Source organism: Rhamphochromis longiceps, linkage group LG16, assembly GCF_057381845.1.
Source record: "Rhamphochromis longiceps isolate RC_006_pf linkage group LG16, R_longiceps_female_GT1.1, whole genome shotgun sequence".
Classification (NCBI taxonomy): Eukaryota; Metazoa; Chordata; class Actinopteri; order Cichliformes; family Cichlidae; genus Rhamphochromis; species Rhamphochromis longiceps.
Genome location: NC_140572.1, coordinates 18,962,679 through 18,980,602, shown reverse-complemented (window position 1 = coordinate 18,980,602; position 17,924 = coordinate 18,962,679). Strand labels below are relative to the sequence as shown.

The window sequence follows — 17,924 nt, the reverse complement described above, 5'->3', positions numbered from 1 at the left end:
CTATTTCCCTGCTCTATTCTCTCTGCTCTTCCTTGTCACTTTGGCCCCTTTCAAATTATCTGCTGGGATTAATGAATGTAATTTTCACACATTAACTTCCCCCGATTCATGCATAATGGCCGAGCCCATAACAGTGTTTAACCAGTACATCTGTCCATTGGGTGTCATCATTTAAGCCTCAGCAGGGGTTTGTAATTGACAATAATTCCAGTGCTGTAAACACGACTGCTCTCCTTCTTTTCTTGCCTTCTAGCTTCTCTCTGCTGTAATTCCACCACATCAAATGCAGTAAGGAAACAGACAGCTGTCCCAGCAAACTTCTCATCCCCCGGTGAATCACGTTTGTTTAAAACATCACATCACAGCGCATTAAGACATGTGCCCAAAACTTAGACACATCTGCTTTTAAATTTGAGCATCATTGGCTGTGTTTATCCTCATATTTGCACGTCTCTGCGAATGAGGACTTTGCAGATGAATGCACTTTGATCATTTCCCCTCTAGATCCTTCCCCGACTACACTACTTTGTCTCTACTTCTTCCCTTCTCTCGCTTTCCGTGGCTGCTTCTGCTTCTGATTTAAACACACAGCGGGGGGTTGTGGGTAGAGTCTCATGCTGTGAAGGATCTCTCTGACTCAGGGAGAGCTGAAAGTCAAACACACTCATGATCAGAACCACTGAAGACACTGAAGAGGTGGAATGAAAAAGAGTACATGGAAGATAAGTTCTGTCTCTCTCACACAGCAGCAGCAGCAGCAGCGTTCAGCACAGTTCCATCTGTAAATACCACAGTAGGTCTCACAGCAGAAAAAAACAACGGTCTGCCTGCTCTTGTAGTTTCAACAAGCCGCGCACGTGTACAACAAATTATTAAAAATAAACTTCAAGTGCTGGGTATCATCTAAAAACAACCAAAGCACATGAACAGGAGAATCTTGCTATAGTCTCTGCAGAAAATATTAAGTTCAATAAATGTGGCAACAGCATCCCATCCTTGGAAATGAGTTTTTCTTTTGTCTGCATGGCGTCTTTTTCTTTTTTGTCTTAATTAGACAGACACTTAAGTGATAAAGCAAACAAAACAAAAACAAAGAGTATGAATGAGAGAAAATCATCTGTTTCTTTGAGTGGAAAACTCCTGGAGCCCAGATGAAGGCTTTTCCTTTTCTCTTTCTTTCGCAATTTTTGTTGGAAGCATTAGCATATTTCAAAAGTCTACCAAAGAAAATAGCCCGGGGACAGAAATGGCCGATCTGCATATTGAAGACTCAACAGAGGGCGAGGAGCAGGAGAGGGGAGAGAGAGAGAGAGAGAGAGAAAATGGGAGGAAGAGAGAGAAATTCTCCATCTTTGTGATTTGAGGATGATCTTAAAGAAACAATAATGTCAATTAGCTGACGGTGTCACGCTCATTATGCTGGATTAATTGCGGTGTTCGCTGCAACTAAAACAGATTATTTTCCTACTTGTCAAACAGCTCCATGGAGAGGGAGGGAGCGAGGGAGGGAGGGAGAGGGAACAGAGAGAAAAAATGTACATCATAAGAAGGCCTCTTCACCCAGCTTCCTTCATGAATAACAAATAGAGGACCCAGTGCTGTGACCAGGCAGCACAACACATGAAAAACATTACTGCCTTGCCTGAGTCGTCTGGTTTTCTCTACATTATGCTGGTGGGCTCAAAACACGTGAAGCAGTGTGGTGCTTTTGCACGGCTTCTCTTGTTTTCCTGTTTTACCAAATACGAGACAACAATAAACTGATTTTAAAAGCTCTGACTGAAGAAGAACCTTATAATTAAGTGCAAGCATGTGTTTTTGTTTGGTACTCTCACTGCTTTTTTCTGAATCTTCTATTGTTTATCGTTTTATTTTTATTACAAATTCCTGAAAGCACATGCAAACATGTGATGGAAGTAAAGCTTGGAAAAAAGTCCAACTGGGCAAAACATTTTGGGTATCAGGGATTTGCACAATTTTTGGCTTTATTTTTTAAGTATCTCTTAAGTTATTCGGAAAGGCCAGAAAAACACTTTCACCTCTACTATCTATCAAAAAAGTAAACATTCACAACTTGGATTATTATGAGGACTCATTCTTACATTTGCATTTTCTAGTGCTTTTTTTTTTTTTTTTAAAGTTTAGCAACTTGAAAAGTGCAAACCGGGCTGCAAGGAAACATCTATGAAGATCAAACAGGTTATTTTGCAACTATTAACAGTTCTTACCTAACCCCCCCGAATAGATAGATAATTACAAAACTGTACTCTGATTACTCTTGAATGCTGTGATTCAAACTAGCTACTTTATTAATATATCAACAAAAACACACAGGTTTAAGAGAAAAACTGCTCAATCTGGCATTCAAATACATCTGATTATTTATGGTCTTGAAAATACTTTGTTAAGAAAATTGCTCTGATATAGAAAGTTGGGTTATTGCCTGAATAAGTGTGTTATTGTGCTTTCTCTGCCACTAAATAGGAGGTTGCTGGAGTCTTAAAGGCTTGTTGCCCACCTACACCGTTTTACCAGTTTTGGTGCTAATTTTGTGAAATGATGCACAATTTAACAAAATAATTACATTTTTCTTAAATGTTTATATGATCCTATATGTGCATCACTCAGTCAGTTTATGATAAGCAGAATCTGCCTTGTTTTAATTCTCCTTTCAGAACTTCTGTGCACAACAGCCTAATCAGTATATAATCTTCTACCCATATTTACTTTAGCTGATAAAGTTTTTACTATCCTTTTTATACTGCTATGCGTGATTTTTTTTTAACGATTTAGTATATCCTGAAATCAGAAAAGTTTGGCACATGACTGCTGAACATAAGGCGAATTTAAATATTGTAACTCAGTTTATGTTGCTGCTTTGGGAATGGGGTCCTGTGAATACTTGTCGTTTACCTTTTGGACAAAATCCAAGATAAATCTGCTGAAAAACACAAATTAGCCGGAGGTTCACTGGCCCGCACCTGGCTCTTCTACCAGTCACAAACCACCATGTGTCTCAGTGGATGCCTTTCTCTCTCAAGGCCCGTAAATGTGAAGAAGGAAGCCCGTGGTAGAAAATCCCAAACGACACCTTCATTTAACAGCCCATCCATAAACTGACTCGGCATGGAAACGTCCCACTGAAACCGGATTGTTTTTTTGTCTTCGTTTTGGAACTGCTGGCAGGTTTTGTGCCGCTTTAGCGCTCGCCAGTGCGGAGCGTCACGCCACTGTGGCCTTCGCTTTACCATGTGAAAGGGAGAACGCATTAAGATGCAAGTGGCGTCCAAACCCCCTGTGTTCCCAAAGCCGACTTGAGTATCCTTGATTCAAGCCTCGACTGCTCTGTGTGATACTCGGAGATAAACGTGACGGATATTATTTTGTCAACTTAAGTGACTCAGAGCTGCTTAAATAATAATAATAATAATAATAATAATAATAATAATAATAATAATAATAATAATAATAATAATAATAATAATAATAATAATAATAATAATAATAACGTTAAGCATAATTATTTTCGCTTTTATTTTGTTAGTTCTAGGAAGAGGTTTGTTTTGTTGGATGACTTCCCAGCCTGTTTTTCTTCACATGCTTCACAGGCTATACTTTAGCGCGCAGTCAAACCATGTTTGGTCTATTTTTTTTCGGCTTGATTGTAATTTTCTAGTAAATTGATGCTTTTTTTCTCCCTCAGGAAGAACTCTGTGCACCCGAGGCTCAACTGTGAGACACACCAACTCCTCGCTGCCTGTGCGTCCAATCAGCGGGAGCTCTGGAGAGCCTTTCTGTTGTAATTGGATGGAAATCGAGAGGAATACGCAGGCTTGGCACAACGTAAACACACGCTCGTCTCCTTCGCTCTGTAGAGGACGCACCGGGTTGAGCAGATGCAGTGAACTAAACAACCGATAGGACAGCAGACGCTTTAAAGGTTTTTTTTTTAGTCATTTAGTCTAACCCGAAGCGTTTATATCAGAGATGTGAATAGGCAAGCAGACTGCGTATCAACTCTTCAGTTTTCACGGTGCAAAGAAGGCTGTGTTTTTTTCATAGGCGACCATTAAGTCTGTGGATTACGCACGCCGGAGCTCCCGGGACAGAGAAAAGTTGTGAAACTATCGTTTTGCCGCACAGGAATACGTAAGAGAGCATGTTCTGCCACAATGGTTACAGCAAGCGCACGCTGCTTAACTGAAAATATAATGTACGTCTCAATGGAGTGATTTGGCACTTTCCCCCCACTAATTGGGCAAAAAAGAAAAAGAAAAGAAAACTCGTTTAGAGTGAAATAGACAGAATTTATTTATGGATTAGAGCAAAGACTATTTTAATTTTTTTTTACTCAAACACAAGAAAAGAGAAATAAAAGATATATGATTTGGGGGATGGCAACTGCCACTTCAAGCCCATACCTAGCCAGCAGCAGGATTTTATCCAGCCCGGTCCTTCACTCTGACCGGAGGGGTGGTGGTATGCAGTCTGGCGGCACCGCTGTGACCACAGTGTCTAGTGGATACAGAGGGGACCCTTCAGTGAAGATGGTGCAGAGCGACTTCATGCACGGAGCCATGGTAGCAAGCAACGGGGGGCACATGCTAAGCCATGCCCACCAGTGGGTGACATCGTTGCCTCATGCAGCAGCCGCAGCGGCCGCCGCTGCAGCGGCAGTAGCGGAGACCGGCTCTCCGTGGCCCCCGAGTTCCCAGCCACAGGATGTAAAGAGAAACGCCGGCAGGGACGACCTCCACTCGGGTTCTTCCCTTCACCACAGGTCTCCGCATCTAGGACCTCACCAGGCGCACACGGGAAGTTGGGGAGGCACCTCCACTGCGCACATCAGCATCACTGAGGGGGAGCAGCAGCAGCAACAGTCCCTCATTTACTCCCAGCCAGGAGGATTTACAGTCAACGGGATGCTGAGCTCACACACCGGGCAAAGCCTCATGCACTCGGGGCTGGTGCGCGGAGAATCACCTCGGCTGGACCACGGCAGCCACCATCACCACCAACACCATCATAATCATCACACGCACCATCACCAGCAACACGGTCTGGGCCACGAATCGCATTCAGACGAGGACACCCCTACGTCCGATGACTTGGAGCATTTCGCCAAACAGTTCAAACAGCGACGGATCAAGCTTGGTTTCACCCAGGCAGACGTGGGCTTAGCTCTGGGCACTCTGTACGGCAACGTGTTCTCACAGACCACCATCTGCAGATTTGAGGCGCTTCAGCTGAGCTTTAAGAACATGTGCAAGCTGAAACCTCTGCTGAACAAATGGCTGGAAGAGGCTGATTCCACCACTGGGAGCTCGACCAGCATCGATAAGATCGCCACCCAGGGCAGGAAGAGGAAAAAGCGCACTTCCATCGAGGTGAGCGTAAAAGGCGCACTGGAGAGCCACTTCCTCAAGTGTCCCAAACCTTCCGCACAGGAGATCAACTCTTTGGCGGACACTCTGCAGCTGGAGAAAGAGGTGGTCAGGGTCTGGTTCTGCAACCGCAGGCAGAAAGAGAAGCGCATGACGCCGCCGGGACTTCCGCGCACTCCAGAGGACGCATATTCACAAGTGGGTAGCATTGGACCTGACACACCGTCTCCCTCCATAGAGTGCAAGAGGTTGTTCAGCGATACGTGAAAGAGCCCCCAAATAACAGGGATGAAACACAAACAACAGCCTCTGTTTTATAAACATGGGTCTCAATGAAACCTTTGATTAACTTTTTATTCGCTACCATTGATCCAAAAAGTAGAATTGTTATCCAATGTTCATATCAGGACTGGACACATCACAACCGCCCTTTAGCCATCGTTATTTGGCATTTTTCTGCTCCCTGAAACAGCCTCTGGGACAAAAAATTATATTTCGGTCTAAATTAAATCTGAACAAAAAACAACTGAAAATTATTTAAAGGAAATGTTTGGTCACCAATATTCGAGCAGAAACAAGTTATTTCCATATCTTTGTACTGTAAAAATAATAGTTCCCTTGTGATGCTGCAGAAACTGATGTCCCACATGCTAGACTGAACTATAACCTACGTTTTTAATCAAACACACCGCTTTATCCAGTGTTGAGTTGTTTCTAATGAGCAATAATTTCTCTTCATTCAAACCTGTTTCTCACTTTGTGTTGTGTGTCGGTGGATTTTTTACATTTTTTTTTATTTTTTTGTGGCACAGTTTAAGGTTTCAACAAGCGATTTACAGTTATTCCAATATTTGTACTTTCCTTTAATCCTTTTCCATTTAGCAAACGGTCTCTTAAGGTTATGTACAAGTTTGCTGTGTATTGTGGTGATATGGACTATTTATTTATTTTTTGCCACTGTGTTTATTTTCATGGAATAGACCAATTATTTAATAAATTTGACATAAACCTTGTGTTAGATACCGGAGCGTTATTCTTAAGGGCCATGTGGACACACACACGCACAAAGAGAGACATGCATATATATATAAACACACAGAATCTCTTCATCAGAGTCATTTGAATTTGATATAATATACAATATATCCCATAAGAGATACAAAGAAGTCATAAAGGCAAAAAAAAAATTACATAGTCAGTCCATTTTGCTCAGGCGTCTCGTTATCATTGTTTTCATGTCTGTTTGGTAAATCATCTGTGCAAACTTCTGCCATTTTTCCCTGTTTATGACAATCTATAGAAAAGTGGCTTAATTGGTTCACTAAGAAATTATTTACCTGATGGACTAATAGTGAAAAAATAACCACACATCGCACCATAGCAGCTTAATTATTCTGTTGTTATTTAATTAATTCTTACATTGAGCATAAAACCTCCCAAAAATCTACCACATCATTTTGTTAAAGTGATGTTGATCCTGCAAATACCTGCTGAACCGATCACATAAGCCTGGTTTTAACATTTACGTGTGATTTTCTGCATATCAGTCCAGCCACAAACATCCTGTTGCAGCGCTGTGGACTGCAGCTCGATGGAACGCAGCCAATGGAGGTCGACTACCCCAGCTGGCAGTTCACCTCAGCAGCAGTTGCCAAGGTGACAGCGAGATGGAGTGACACAAGGCAGTGGATCTTTTGCCACAGATGATGGGTTTGGCAGATAGGCAGCAAGAAGCGCAGTACGCTGGCTGTGAAAAGCAATCTGTGTCTCTTCTGTCTGCTTCTGATCCACATAAGAATGACACACAGTACACACACACACACACACACACACACAGACACTCACACACAAGCTGATGTTACATCAGTAATAAAGATAATCGGTACTCCTAGAAAAAGTGACCAAGAAGTGCAGTTGCAGTGAAACTTGGAGGAAGGTCAAAGGTCAGCTGCTGCAGTAGCTGTTGATAAACCAAGCAGAACTGTGAGAAATAAATGCAAACCTAGGAGTTAACGGATTACTATGAATGTTACACTTATTACAATGTGAATGTGTGCTCTGGTCCTCTCCACACCGGACACCCTGTCTTAAGAGAGCATGTACAAAGACATTTTTGGGACCTTTGTCACTCTTTGCGTCCTCACTGCATATTTGGCAGGATTTAAGGCACACTCTGACTTTGCTATTTGAAAAAACAAGAACTAGAAATGATTGGTTTGAATAACTTTTTCCAGGTCCGCCTATACAGCGATTGTCAAACTAGGTTAATTTTCAATCTTCAAAGAAGCTTAAGGAAAACAATAAGAGATGAATGGGATATTTTGGCTGTTCCACTTCCTGAGAAAGTTTTTATGAACACACATGAACCGTTCTGTTTTTACAGCAGTGTGTGAAAGTTTGTGAAACCTTGTGAAGTTTTTCTATAATTCAACACAAATAAAACCTAAAACATCTCAAAGTTTCTACTCAAGGGCCATGCAAGTGTCATATTAATGCCTCATATGTTTGAAATCTCGCGTTTCAAAGAAGTCTAAAACCTTCAAACAACATTTCTAAACATTTTCCCTTTTAATGCAATACTTTATTCTTATCAGAAGGTGGTGTAATGGATAAAAATGGCATTTATTGAACCAGGCAGGTTATCCAAGAAAACACTCTTATTTGCAGTAGTTACCCAGTAAAAGGTAAAGCGTGTTGATGAAATTGCGATTATGCCGAAAAAGAAATATTAAAAAAGGAAGCGTGTCTTCGGAAACAATACCCCAACTGGCGAAATGCCGCCCCCTTGTGGTGAAAGTAGTTTTTTTTTTTTCATTTGGCAGAGGGCAATTCCAAAAAGTCCCTTTTACATTTGTCTCCTTTATATAACTTGATAGTCTTGTGTAAACATCAGGTAACATATTAGTGGATATTTTTACAGAAATACAGAAAACATACTTTTATGCATCACCCCAACTGCTGTATTTTTGTGTATTTGCACTGTATATACAGCTTTTTGTACCATTTAAAAATATTGAACTATCATTATTTGTTTCATTAAATTATAATTATTTCCTATGGACTGTTTGTCAGCATCACGTCAGTAGAATACAATAGTTTAAAATATGCATACTGTTCTGCTACAAAAACCAATTACACCAAGGAAGTGCTTTTTATCCTTTCAGTTGCCACAGTAATATCACAAAAGCCACACATAAAGGTGGACAGGTGGTACCCTGCTTGCTCTTCGTATGGTTTTTAACATGATGTATCCCCACTGAGCTGCAAGCTCTCAGATGAAAATAGAGGTAGAATATAAGCTTCCAGGATTGCCGCGTGATCCCCTCAAAGCTTAGCGATGTAAAGATGGGAGATAAGGCTGGAATTGGGGGATAAAAAGCCCTTTAAAGGGTTTGTCATCACACAGTGCTAGGTGTCTACACTGAATATCAATGCTTGGATCTGAAGGTACATGCTGATGATGTTACAGTATCCTGACAGAACCCCAAACTCCTGAATCCACAGCTCAGCTCACACAAAAGTGCATCATTTACTTGCATTTGTGAGGGCATTATTCATCATTATAGCATTGTTTCCTGCATCTCTGAGCCATGGGCTGTGTGCAGTTGCAAGCTAAAGATGTTATTACCTCCCTCCAATAATAACAAGTAATATAATTGCTCATAATTGCTCTTAAAGCCTTGTCGGAGGTGCTTTACATGAAGCAATTACCATGAGATAATCCCCTCCTGTAATGGCTGTTGTTTGTGGCTCACAGTTTGGGCACAGTCACATACAGAATGCACACACCTGCTCATATCCAACAAAGTTTTAACCATTTTACTGTGGTCTACACATTCTCAGTCTCCCAGTGCTTAGTGTTAGCTATTTTAACAACGCAGCGATCAGTTACTGATTAAAGTCTAACACTGATTAACATGTAACTGGTGAAACACATGTAACACTTTCCTGGAATCAGGAGCAGCAGCGTGCCTGAATGAGAGGTGGCAAAATAAAAGAAGCACATTTTAGGTGTTTTGTTTGCATGAGAGTGTATTAAAAGTCTGGCTGCTTCCCCTCTAAATGGCTCAACATGGCTCTGTCAATATTGTTGCTCGTGTGGGTTTCTCTGCCTCCCCACTGAATATTCAGATTTGGACATTTTTCACTTTGCCTGTGTTTTCTTTTTTTCTTTTTTTGCCTGTGTGTGATTGATGGAGTACCGAAGTCTCTCAATCAGGAAGAAATTAAAGCAAACATCTGTGGAATAACGGACAGGGAAATGAATTCGCTCACCAGCGAGCTCTGTGTTGTGTGGGTGCCACTGAACGTGACGAGCATGCATGTGCCAGATCGGTGGAGTGGAACTTGTTTGATGGGCATGTTCAACACATGGGCATGATGCCAATTTAGACAAGCATGCCCAGGAAAAGAGTATCAACCTCCATGCTGAGTGTGTGAATGTAAGTATGTGTGAATGTAATTTTACCAGGTTTATAATTTAAAAAAACAAACATTTACATGGATTAATGTTTGAATTATTGGCTCTGTGGGTGCTATTTTGCACTTCTGTCAGGGCACCATCGATGTTGCATCAAAGTAACATATGAGACTGTTACCATAAAGTCATACATGCTTACATCATTGTTATTAATGTTCCTATTGTTGTACAACCTTAAATACATGTGAAGTAAATGCCCAAGCTAAATCATAAATACCCACACATCCAGCACAAAATTCTTTCATCAACTAAAGCCCACCGGAGTGCAATGCTGCCATCTGCTGGACAAAATAAATAATGCATGCTCAGATCTTCTTTCAGACTTGAACACTGATGCAAACTAGTCAAACTGAACAACACAACCGAATACAGTTAATTTATTTTCGTGTATAAATTTTAATATGTACATTACAGATTATTTGATAAGAATTTTGACTTAAGTCAAGAGATTTTATGGATACAGCTTCACGGCAAGCAACTGCTATAAAATTCAAATGGCATCTCAAAAGAACATCATGAACATCCCTGGCCGCTGTATCAGTGGGGATGGTGTTCACTCTGTGTTGTAGCGTCCTGATGACACCCAGTTTGTGCTCCAGTGGATGATGAGAGTCAAACCTTAGATACTGATCCGTATGTGTAGGTTTGGTTAGGCAGAAGAACAGCACATCAAAAAGGCCCTGAGTAAATGAGGTTATCCCAGCTGGACTTTTGTCAAAGCTGGAAAGGCACCTAAAGAAAGCTCCAGCCGATCCAGGAGAGAAGGACAACCGCTGCCCAAGCGAAAACCTGTAGTGATCTCGTATGTGTCAGGAGTATCGGAACAGTTGAGACGCATTTTTTCGAAACACCGGGTGTCTTTGGCTTTTAAACCCCAAAACACGCTGCGCCAAAAATTGGTCCACCCCAAGGATCGGGTCCCCCGATACAAACAGAGTAACATAGTGTACGCTGTTAAGTGCCAGGAGGATTGCCAGGATTTATACATCGGGGAAACCAAACAACCTCTAGCGAAGTGGATGGCACAACACAGAAGAGCTACCTCGTCAGGCCAGGACTCTGCAGTCTATTTACACCTACAGGCCAGTGGACACTCTTTCAAGAATGAGGATGTACACATCCTGACAGGGAGGAACGCTGGTTTGAGCGCGGAGTCAAGGAGGCCATTTACGTGAAAAGGGAAAGACCATCTCTGAATCGAGGAGGGGGCTTAAGGGTACATCTTTCACCATCTTACAATGCTGTGATTGCAGCCATTCCCCAACTCTCTGTGAATGGTACTCATGGCCTTTGGTCAGTGGGTTTTGGTCAGTGGGTTTTGGTCAGTGGGTTTTGGTCAGTAGTCATGAGAATTTGCATAATTATGATTAAGGAACTGACCTCACAGCACATTATTCCTTCAGTGGGCTGGTTTCAGTCATTATGCAAATGTACTGTTTATAAGATTGGGGAAACCTGCAGGCAGCTGAGACTGAAGAAGTCACTTGGATGAGTGACGAAACATTTCTCCCACAAAACGCTACGTCCAGATGAACAGAATCAACTTTTGGAGATATGATACATTTAATTTGAACAAGAAATTTTAAGTGCATCTGATAACATTTGGATAATTAAATGCAAATCAAAAGAATCATGTTGTACTAGCTGAATATCATAATGTTGATCTAACTAACCTTCTTGATTTAAATTGAGAAGACTAAATAAAACCTACTCAACCAAAACAAGCTCTACTTACTTTAAGAAATAACATGTTGTATTTACTCCACCCAGTTATGTCAACCGGTTCCACACAACTGGGTTAGTGAAATATAAAATGTATGATACATTTAATTTGAACAACAAATTTTAAGTAAATCTGATACTCACCCAAAACACGCTCGACTGAAACTTTAGGATTAAATCACTTTAACAGAATTGCAACTTACTCTATTTAAGTTTGGAAATTTAAAAAAATTGAACACAAGTTTATTCAGTTAACCTAACTTTAATAACACTTTGTGTAAAACTTGTTGAAGCACACTTTGAGCAATTCAAATGCTTCTAGATCTTTTTTCCTAAACAATCTTTACATATATTCAAGTGCATTTTAAGTGCAGGAAGACAAGATACAGAATGTCATGTTAAACTGAAATGATTAAAACTGGAAAGTGTTGTGATTCCAACATTTTTAACATTAACATGACTTAATTTAAACTTGATTGCACTGTTAGACTTTTCATCGCCACTTTACGGTAACATACTGGCGTCACTGTTGCCAGCGTCATACCGTGACGCCGTGTTACTGTAGCTTACTGTTCTGCAGGATGATACCGTTTTGTGCTGGTGTGGTATAATACTCTTGGACAAATTATGGTAACGCACCGTAGCCTTTTTTTTACGGTATCTCACTGGCGACAGTGACGCCAGTGAGATACCGTTGTGTCGTAAATTACATCAACAAAGTAACATCATACTGTGATTAAGAAATTGGTATACTACCGTTTATTCACGGTATGTCACTGTAAGCCCGCTGCAAGGTAATAAACTGCAATATATTAACCAGTAACTTACCGTTATCACGCATCATCAGTACCAAAAATATTCATCTCTGCTAGAGGATACCGTGTCCCAACAGGCGGTCATTTACTGTTTAACAGGTCGTAATTTTACCGTAATTTCAGTTAACAGTAACATACTGTAAGAGACTGGAGGGTTCCAAAAAAATTGGATAGATAGATAGATAGACACAAAATATAATTCATGTGCTTTACACCACTTTATTTATTATCACTGATTTTTCCCTGCTGAAATACACATTTCCAAAATCAAAAACTGAAAACATTTTCATTGAGGAAGCACTTGTTTTTACTAAACCATATAATCCATTATTTTCTCAGATGGTTGTACAAACAATAACAATATTATGTCATATCCATATCATGGCAGACAACATATGCTCAAGTGTTGGGTTTTCTTAGTTATATTTTGTAGGGTCTTAAACCTACAGTGTGAAGTGCCGTGGCATTCATTTTGTTGGCACCATACAAATAAACTGAATTGTAATGAATATAATATCAAGCCCCACACTTCTGCCTTTATATACACTTTGTCCAAAATACTGGCTCACACCACCAAATCAATGCACAAAGCCAGGTCCACAAGGACATGGATGAGCGTGTGTGCTGTGAAGGAACTTGACTGACCTGCACTGAACCCTGATCTTGCTTTGTGGACTGAGTTCATTGATTTGTAGGGTGAGCCAATACATGTGACAATTAAAGTGTAAGTAGCTGAAATAATTTTTAACAAACGGGTAAAAGAAGGAAAAAAAAATCAAAACTATTGCACTCAAAAAACCTATTGGACAGAGACAGCGTCTTGCAAGATGGCAAGAGAGCTTGTCTTCATTGTTGTTCGTCTTGTGTAAATGTCCAGAAAGCATGGGCCATGGATCATCTGTGGAGACAGGTAACAACACATTGGTCACTTAAATTATACAAGAAATTCACTAAAAATGGCAAAAACAGTTACCTAATTTGAAGTTCTCCACTCAAATTCAGTAAGCAATTGGAGGAAAGTAGTGACATGAGGGTTAATGTGAACAACCTTTCGCTTCACAGTGGTCCCAGTCCTTCTGCTTGTCCCAACCTTGGAGGTACATTTTGTTCCCTCTTCAGGGTTTATCCTTACAAAAAACCTTGCACACGCTGACTCCTGGTATTCCCGGTTCAATACATAGAATGAACCAAAGAAGACTGACATTGCATCAGCAAAGGTGTTCTCTTTGTCCAGCTCAACAATTACACGCCCCTCTGCACTCACCATCCAGCAGGTGGCGGTCATTGAACTTTGTCCTTAAATGTATGGCAACATATTGTCATTATGCAACATAAAATAATTTCAATACTTCACTTCTTCACACTGTCTAGATAGTCATAAAGCAAATAGCTACGTACTGTTAATTATTAATGGCTTTATGTACATAAGTCCGTTTTAACATATTATAATTGTACATAATTGGGAATTATTCTGCACATTAAACACACCTAACAAAGAGTCAGCCCAGTTAAATTACCAGAGATGAATCAACTGTATGGTTATTTTGGAGTTCATAGTTTGTGCTGCTGTTAAACTTTACAGTATTGACTTCAGTATTTCTGCTGTTGGTGTAGCTAGACTACTACGTTGATCAGTAATATGTAATGTGAAATTTGATAATGTTACTTTGCTGGATTCACTGAGACACATGTCCAACAACCTTGGTTTATAAAGGAAATTACAGAAATTTGAGCTAACAATACAGAGACTGGATACCTGTGTCCACGAAAAGCTCCTGTGCCAAACAGAAATTTTAATATGGTCTAATCAGCTCTATTTCATGAATGACTTCTTACCAAGCATAATCAGCCTTGGGGTGATGGGCAGGTTGCTCTCTGCTATACCAGGGACATCCTGGTAGATGTTTCCTGCCAGAAAAAGGACCAAGACATTTTATGTAACAAATAAAAAAAATATAACAGGACAGCAAGCAACAGCATTAAACATAGAGCTGTATGAAAAAAGCTTACATCTGCTAAGACAAAGAGGGAGTCTTCATCTTCCTTGTAATACTTCATCATGAGAAGTATGGCTGCTGTGCCAACCTTGTTGTTGGTCAAAACTCCCTCACTTTCTATCTGCTGGATGAGTGTCCTTATACCAAGGTTCCATTTGAGCTTCTGGGTGGAGAAATAGTTAACAATCCTTCTGCCTTTGGTTAGGAGGGCCTGACCTAAGCGCTCACTGATATCGATGCCTGTGAGTTTGTAAAAGTGGTTCGAAAGACCTTTCTGAGTAAACAAGAATGGCCACTGCTCCTGAATTTCAGCTACTGAAAGTGAGGGACAACTGTTGATAAGCTGCCGCTGAGAAATATATGTGAGGCACATGAAGTCATCCACATCAAGTCTCTCCACAGCTCCAGGTCCTTCTGAATTAAAAATTGTTAACAAGATGTGTTTCTTTTCCTCTAAAGAAGCTGGCGTTTCCCCCTCAGGAAGTTCAACTGGCTGCCAATTTATACAGCCATAGCTATCCACAAGGCATCTAACTTTTTTATGTGAGGTTGCATTACTGTTGGGACTGCAGTCTTCCTCATTCCTGGTTCTCTTTGTTTGACGAAGTCTATGTGTTGTATTATCTCGATTAACATGTTCAACTGTAGATTTGATGCTTCTTAGTAGTGAATAATGTCCACAACCCAGTCTTTCTCCCTTTTCAGTAAAATCTGCAAATGTTTGAGGGTATCTGTTTACAATGATCTTAGCAACCTCTTCACAAGATGCACGTTTAGGGTTTCTGCAGTTAACTTGCATGGCCTCCACAACAATTCTAACCATACTTCTGTCCTCTGGATGACCTCTGTCTCCTCTTGTGATTGCATGCGACAGTTGGAGTGGAAATCATTCCCAAGCTCCAGAGTAATGGTGTCATTGGTCTGCCATCTAAAAAAGAGAGAGATGGTGTTAGATTCAGTGTCTACTTTTGTTACAGCTGCAAAGATGCTGAAATTCCTCTATGATGCTCTGTATAGTGCTGGTTGGCAAGAGCATTTTAGCCTGCATTTTTAAATGACACAAAGTCAACTGTCTTCTAATAGATTAACTGTGTCCTGTCCTTGTATTATGGCAAATCCCCCAATTTCTTGTTGCCTTGACTGCTGAACTGTCTACTTGTGCTTTCGAGCAACCTTCAAATGGACATAATACTTTCCCCCCATCTTTGATATGAAATCTGAGAGGGGCACAAAGAGCTGTGAAGTTTTTTGCAGCATACCCACATCCAGGAACTTGACAGCCGAGGTCACCAGTGAACTTATAAAACTCCTCCTTAGTGGTCTCCCTTTTTGTTCTGTGATTCCTAGGCATATGTGAATGAAGGCAGAAAATGTTCTGAAAGTGGCAGGACAGTTTCAGTTCCACAAGAAAGCCAATAGTTAGCTACATGTTTGTGGCTTTTAACATGCAAACTGAACAATATATATTTGCATGCACTGAAGCCACAAAATTTAGAAATACACATAGTTGCAAAAAGTTCAGTGACCAATTATCTTTCCTAAATGACATATGCAATGCAAAAAGTAAGAGTATTGTCAATAGGGACCAATTCCCAGTTTTTACACGATCAAAATCATTCACAAAAGGCTTCAATAAACAGAAAATGAGAGACAAGAGAGCAGTGCACAAAAATGAAAAGATATTTGAGCTCGACTCTTTAATGGGTTTAACATGACTTAGTCAGCACTCCGCACCGTACAGGTAGTACAAGCACACCTGAAAACACTGACCAGCTAACAGCTTTAAGCATTTGGGCGCAACCTCGGTAGTTCACCGATTCACCTGTTGCAAACGACCAAGTTTCTATCAAGTCTCATAAATCCATCGGCAACTATTACCTAACTAGTCTTTTGAGTCTCCACATTCATAGATATTGACATTTTGTCTTAGCATTTGAATGAAAATATCCTGGTAGCTTGAAAGTCAAAACAAACAGTACTAAGAACGCATTTCTGACTTCTCTCGAATAGTGAAAAAAAACACTTACCTTCAGACTGATTAGCTGGTGTCAATCCAACTTTAATGTGTCCCATGTCAGTCCATTTTAGGGAAAAAGTGTTAAGTGGTTTCATTTAATTTTGAGATACTCCCGCATGGACGATCAATTTGGAGTCTAGCAGAGTTATCACGAATAGCATACGATCTTCAGATATAATCCAATCAACCTTGCATTTAACCCGATTGAACATCCAGTTACCTCTGACTACTTCTAAGTTGCACATGTTAACGGTCTATTCATCAATAGTTGATGGTCATGTTGTTCTCCTGCTTTGCAGCTTTGTTTGAGTCTGAATCGCGGCTTAAACGTGCAAAACTTGAGAAGCAGATCAATAGTTTCTTCTTGTTGTTATTTAATGGTGGTTGGCAACCAGCGAAAGGAGCATTAACCACTCGAGCAATATTTTCTATCCCCATTGTTGTTTTGAAAGTGAATACCCGACGTGTGCGTCATACGTCACGTTGTACGTCAGGTGAAGGTGTGGTGTCGGCTATCGCGCCTGTCGCATTACAAAGCTTTAAAAACGTAACAATCGCTTTAAAAAAAAACAACCCAACGCGCTAAACATGAACAAACATAAACACCCGTGTTACATTATCACGTATATCCAGGACATCTCTTCTGAACCAAGACGAAGTGGTGCTACAAAGGAATTATTTCTTTAGGAGAGTGCATTTAATAGCAGTCTGGCCTGCCACAAAATGCACCGCTAAAAATACAGTTTCTGCTTGTCCCAGAATTTATTAATTTTGAGAGTGAAGTTGTAGTACTGATGCTGGTTAGCGGTGTAAGTTTCATGGATGTGACACCTTAACTTGAGTAAAATGACGACCAGAGCATATTATTAGGTTAGTTCACTGTAGTTAGGCAGAGGTGTCTTAAAAAGTACCACCTTATACAAAACAAATGAAGGTCCAGTATAAGAAAGAATAAGAAGAGAAAAAAGGAACACCCTGCTAAATGAAGTCATTTTTAAACATTACTCCAAATGTAGCCATTAGTTTTTGTTGCTGGCCATACAAAAAATAAGTATACTTCAATTATATTTCCCAAGTATACCTTACCTAGTATGTATACTAATAATGCTTCTTGGGATTATATTGGCCCCCGTTTTAGTACATAACAGTATTCTTGAAATTAACTTTTAGATGTACTTTTTGTTCACCATAAATGTACTAGCATAATGTCATAATGTCTACAAGAGTATAATTAAATATACTCGACTCTATCACAATACTAACCTTACAGTATTAATAATGTTTCACATTGTTTGAATAAACAAATACATTTATTAATATATGAGGTTCCATTCAGTTCAAGGAATTAAATTTTAGTGTGGCTGCAACTTACTCCTTAAGTTAAAAATCATGCTGTATATTGTAGTTTATATGTTATGCTACTTTCACAGTGAATCGCATTTTATAGTAATACACTCTGAATGAGGATTTAAGTAATTACTCTTAGATCTACAGTAGAAAACAACAGAA

General features: G+C 40.1%; 2 protein-coding genes across 5 annotated transcripts; one reads left to right on the top strand and one right to left on the bottom strand.

Annotated features, from left to right (window-relative positions):
- Positions 1 to 3,887: 3,887 nt before the first annotated feature.
- On the top strand, positions 3,888 to 5,673 carry pou3f3a (POU class 3 homeobox 3a). Its single transcript, XM_085384412.1, has one exon. It carries the CDS (start codon positions 4,383 to 4,385, stop codon positions 5,649 to 5,651), a length of 1,269 nt encoding a protein of 422 aa, XP_085240538.1. The 5' UTR covers positions 3,888 to 4,382; the 3' UTR covers positions 5,652 to 5,673.
- A 6,947-nt stretch (positions 5,674 to 12,620) lies between these two features.
- LOC146650938 (uncharacterized) lies at positions 12,621 to 16,866 on the bottom strand. Of its 4 annotated transcripts, none has more exons than XM_085384673.1 (5): positions 16,426 to 16,866; positions 15,658 to 15,773; positions 14,412 to 15,326; positions 14,238 to 14,309; positions 12,621 to 13,299 (listed from the first exon to the last, which is right to left on the bottom strand). In XM_085384673.1, the coding sequence occupies exons 3-4, from the start codon at positions 15,219 to 15,221 to the stop codon at positions 14,280 to 14,282; spliced, it is 840 nt and encodes a 279-aa protein (XP_085240799.1). In that variant the 5' UTR covers positions 15,222 to 15,326; positions 15,658 to 15,773; positions 16,426 to 16,866; the 3' UTR covers positions 12,621 to 13,299; positions 14,238 to 14,279. The 4 variants fall into 4 exon arrangements, with proteins under 4 accessions (XP_085240799.1, XP_085240801.1, XP_085240798.1 ...); XM_085384675.1 differs by having other exon boundaries at positions 15,662 to 15,773; XM_085384672.1 differs by having other exon boundaries at positions 15,658 to 15,741.
- Between the last annotated feature and the right edge of the window lie 1,058 nt (positions 16,867 to 17,924).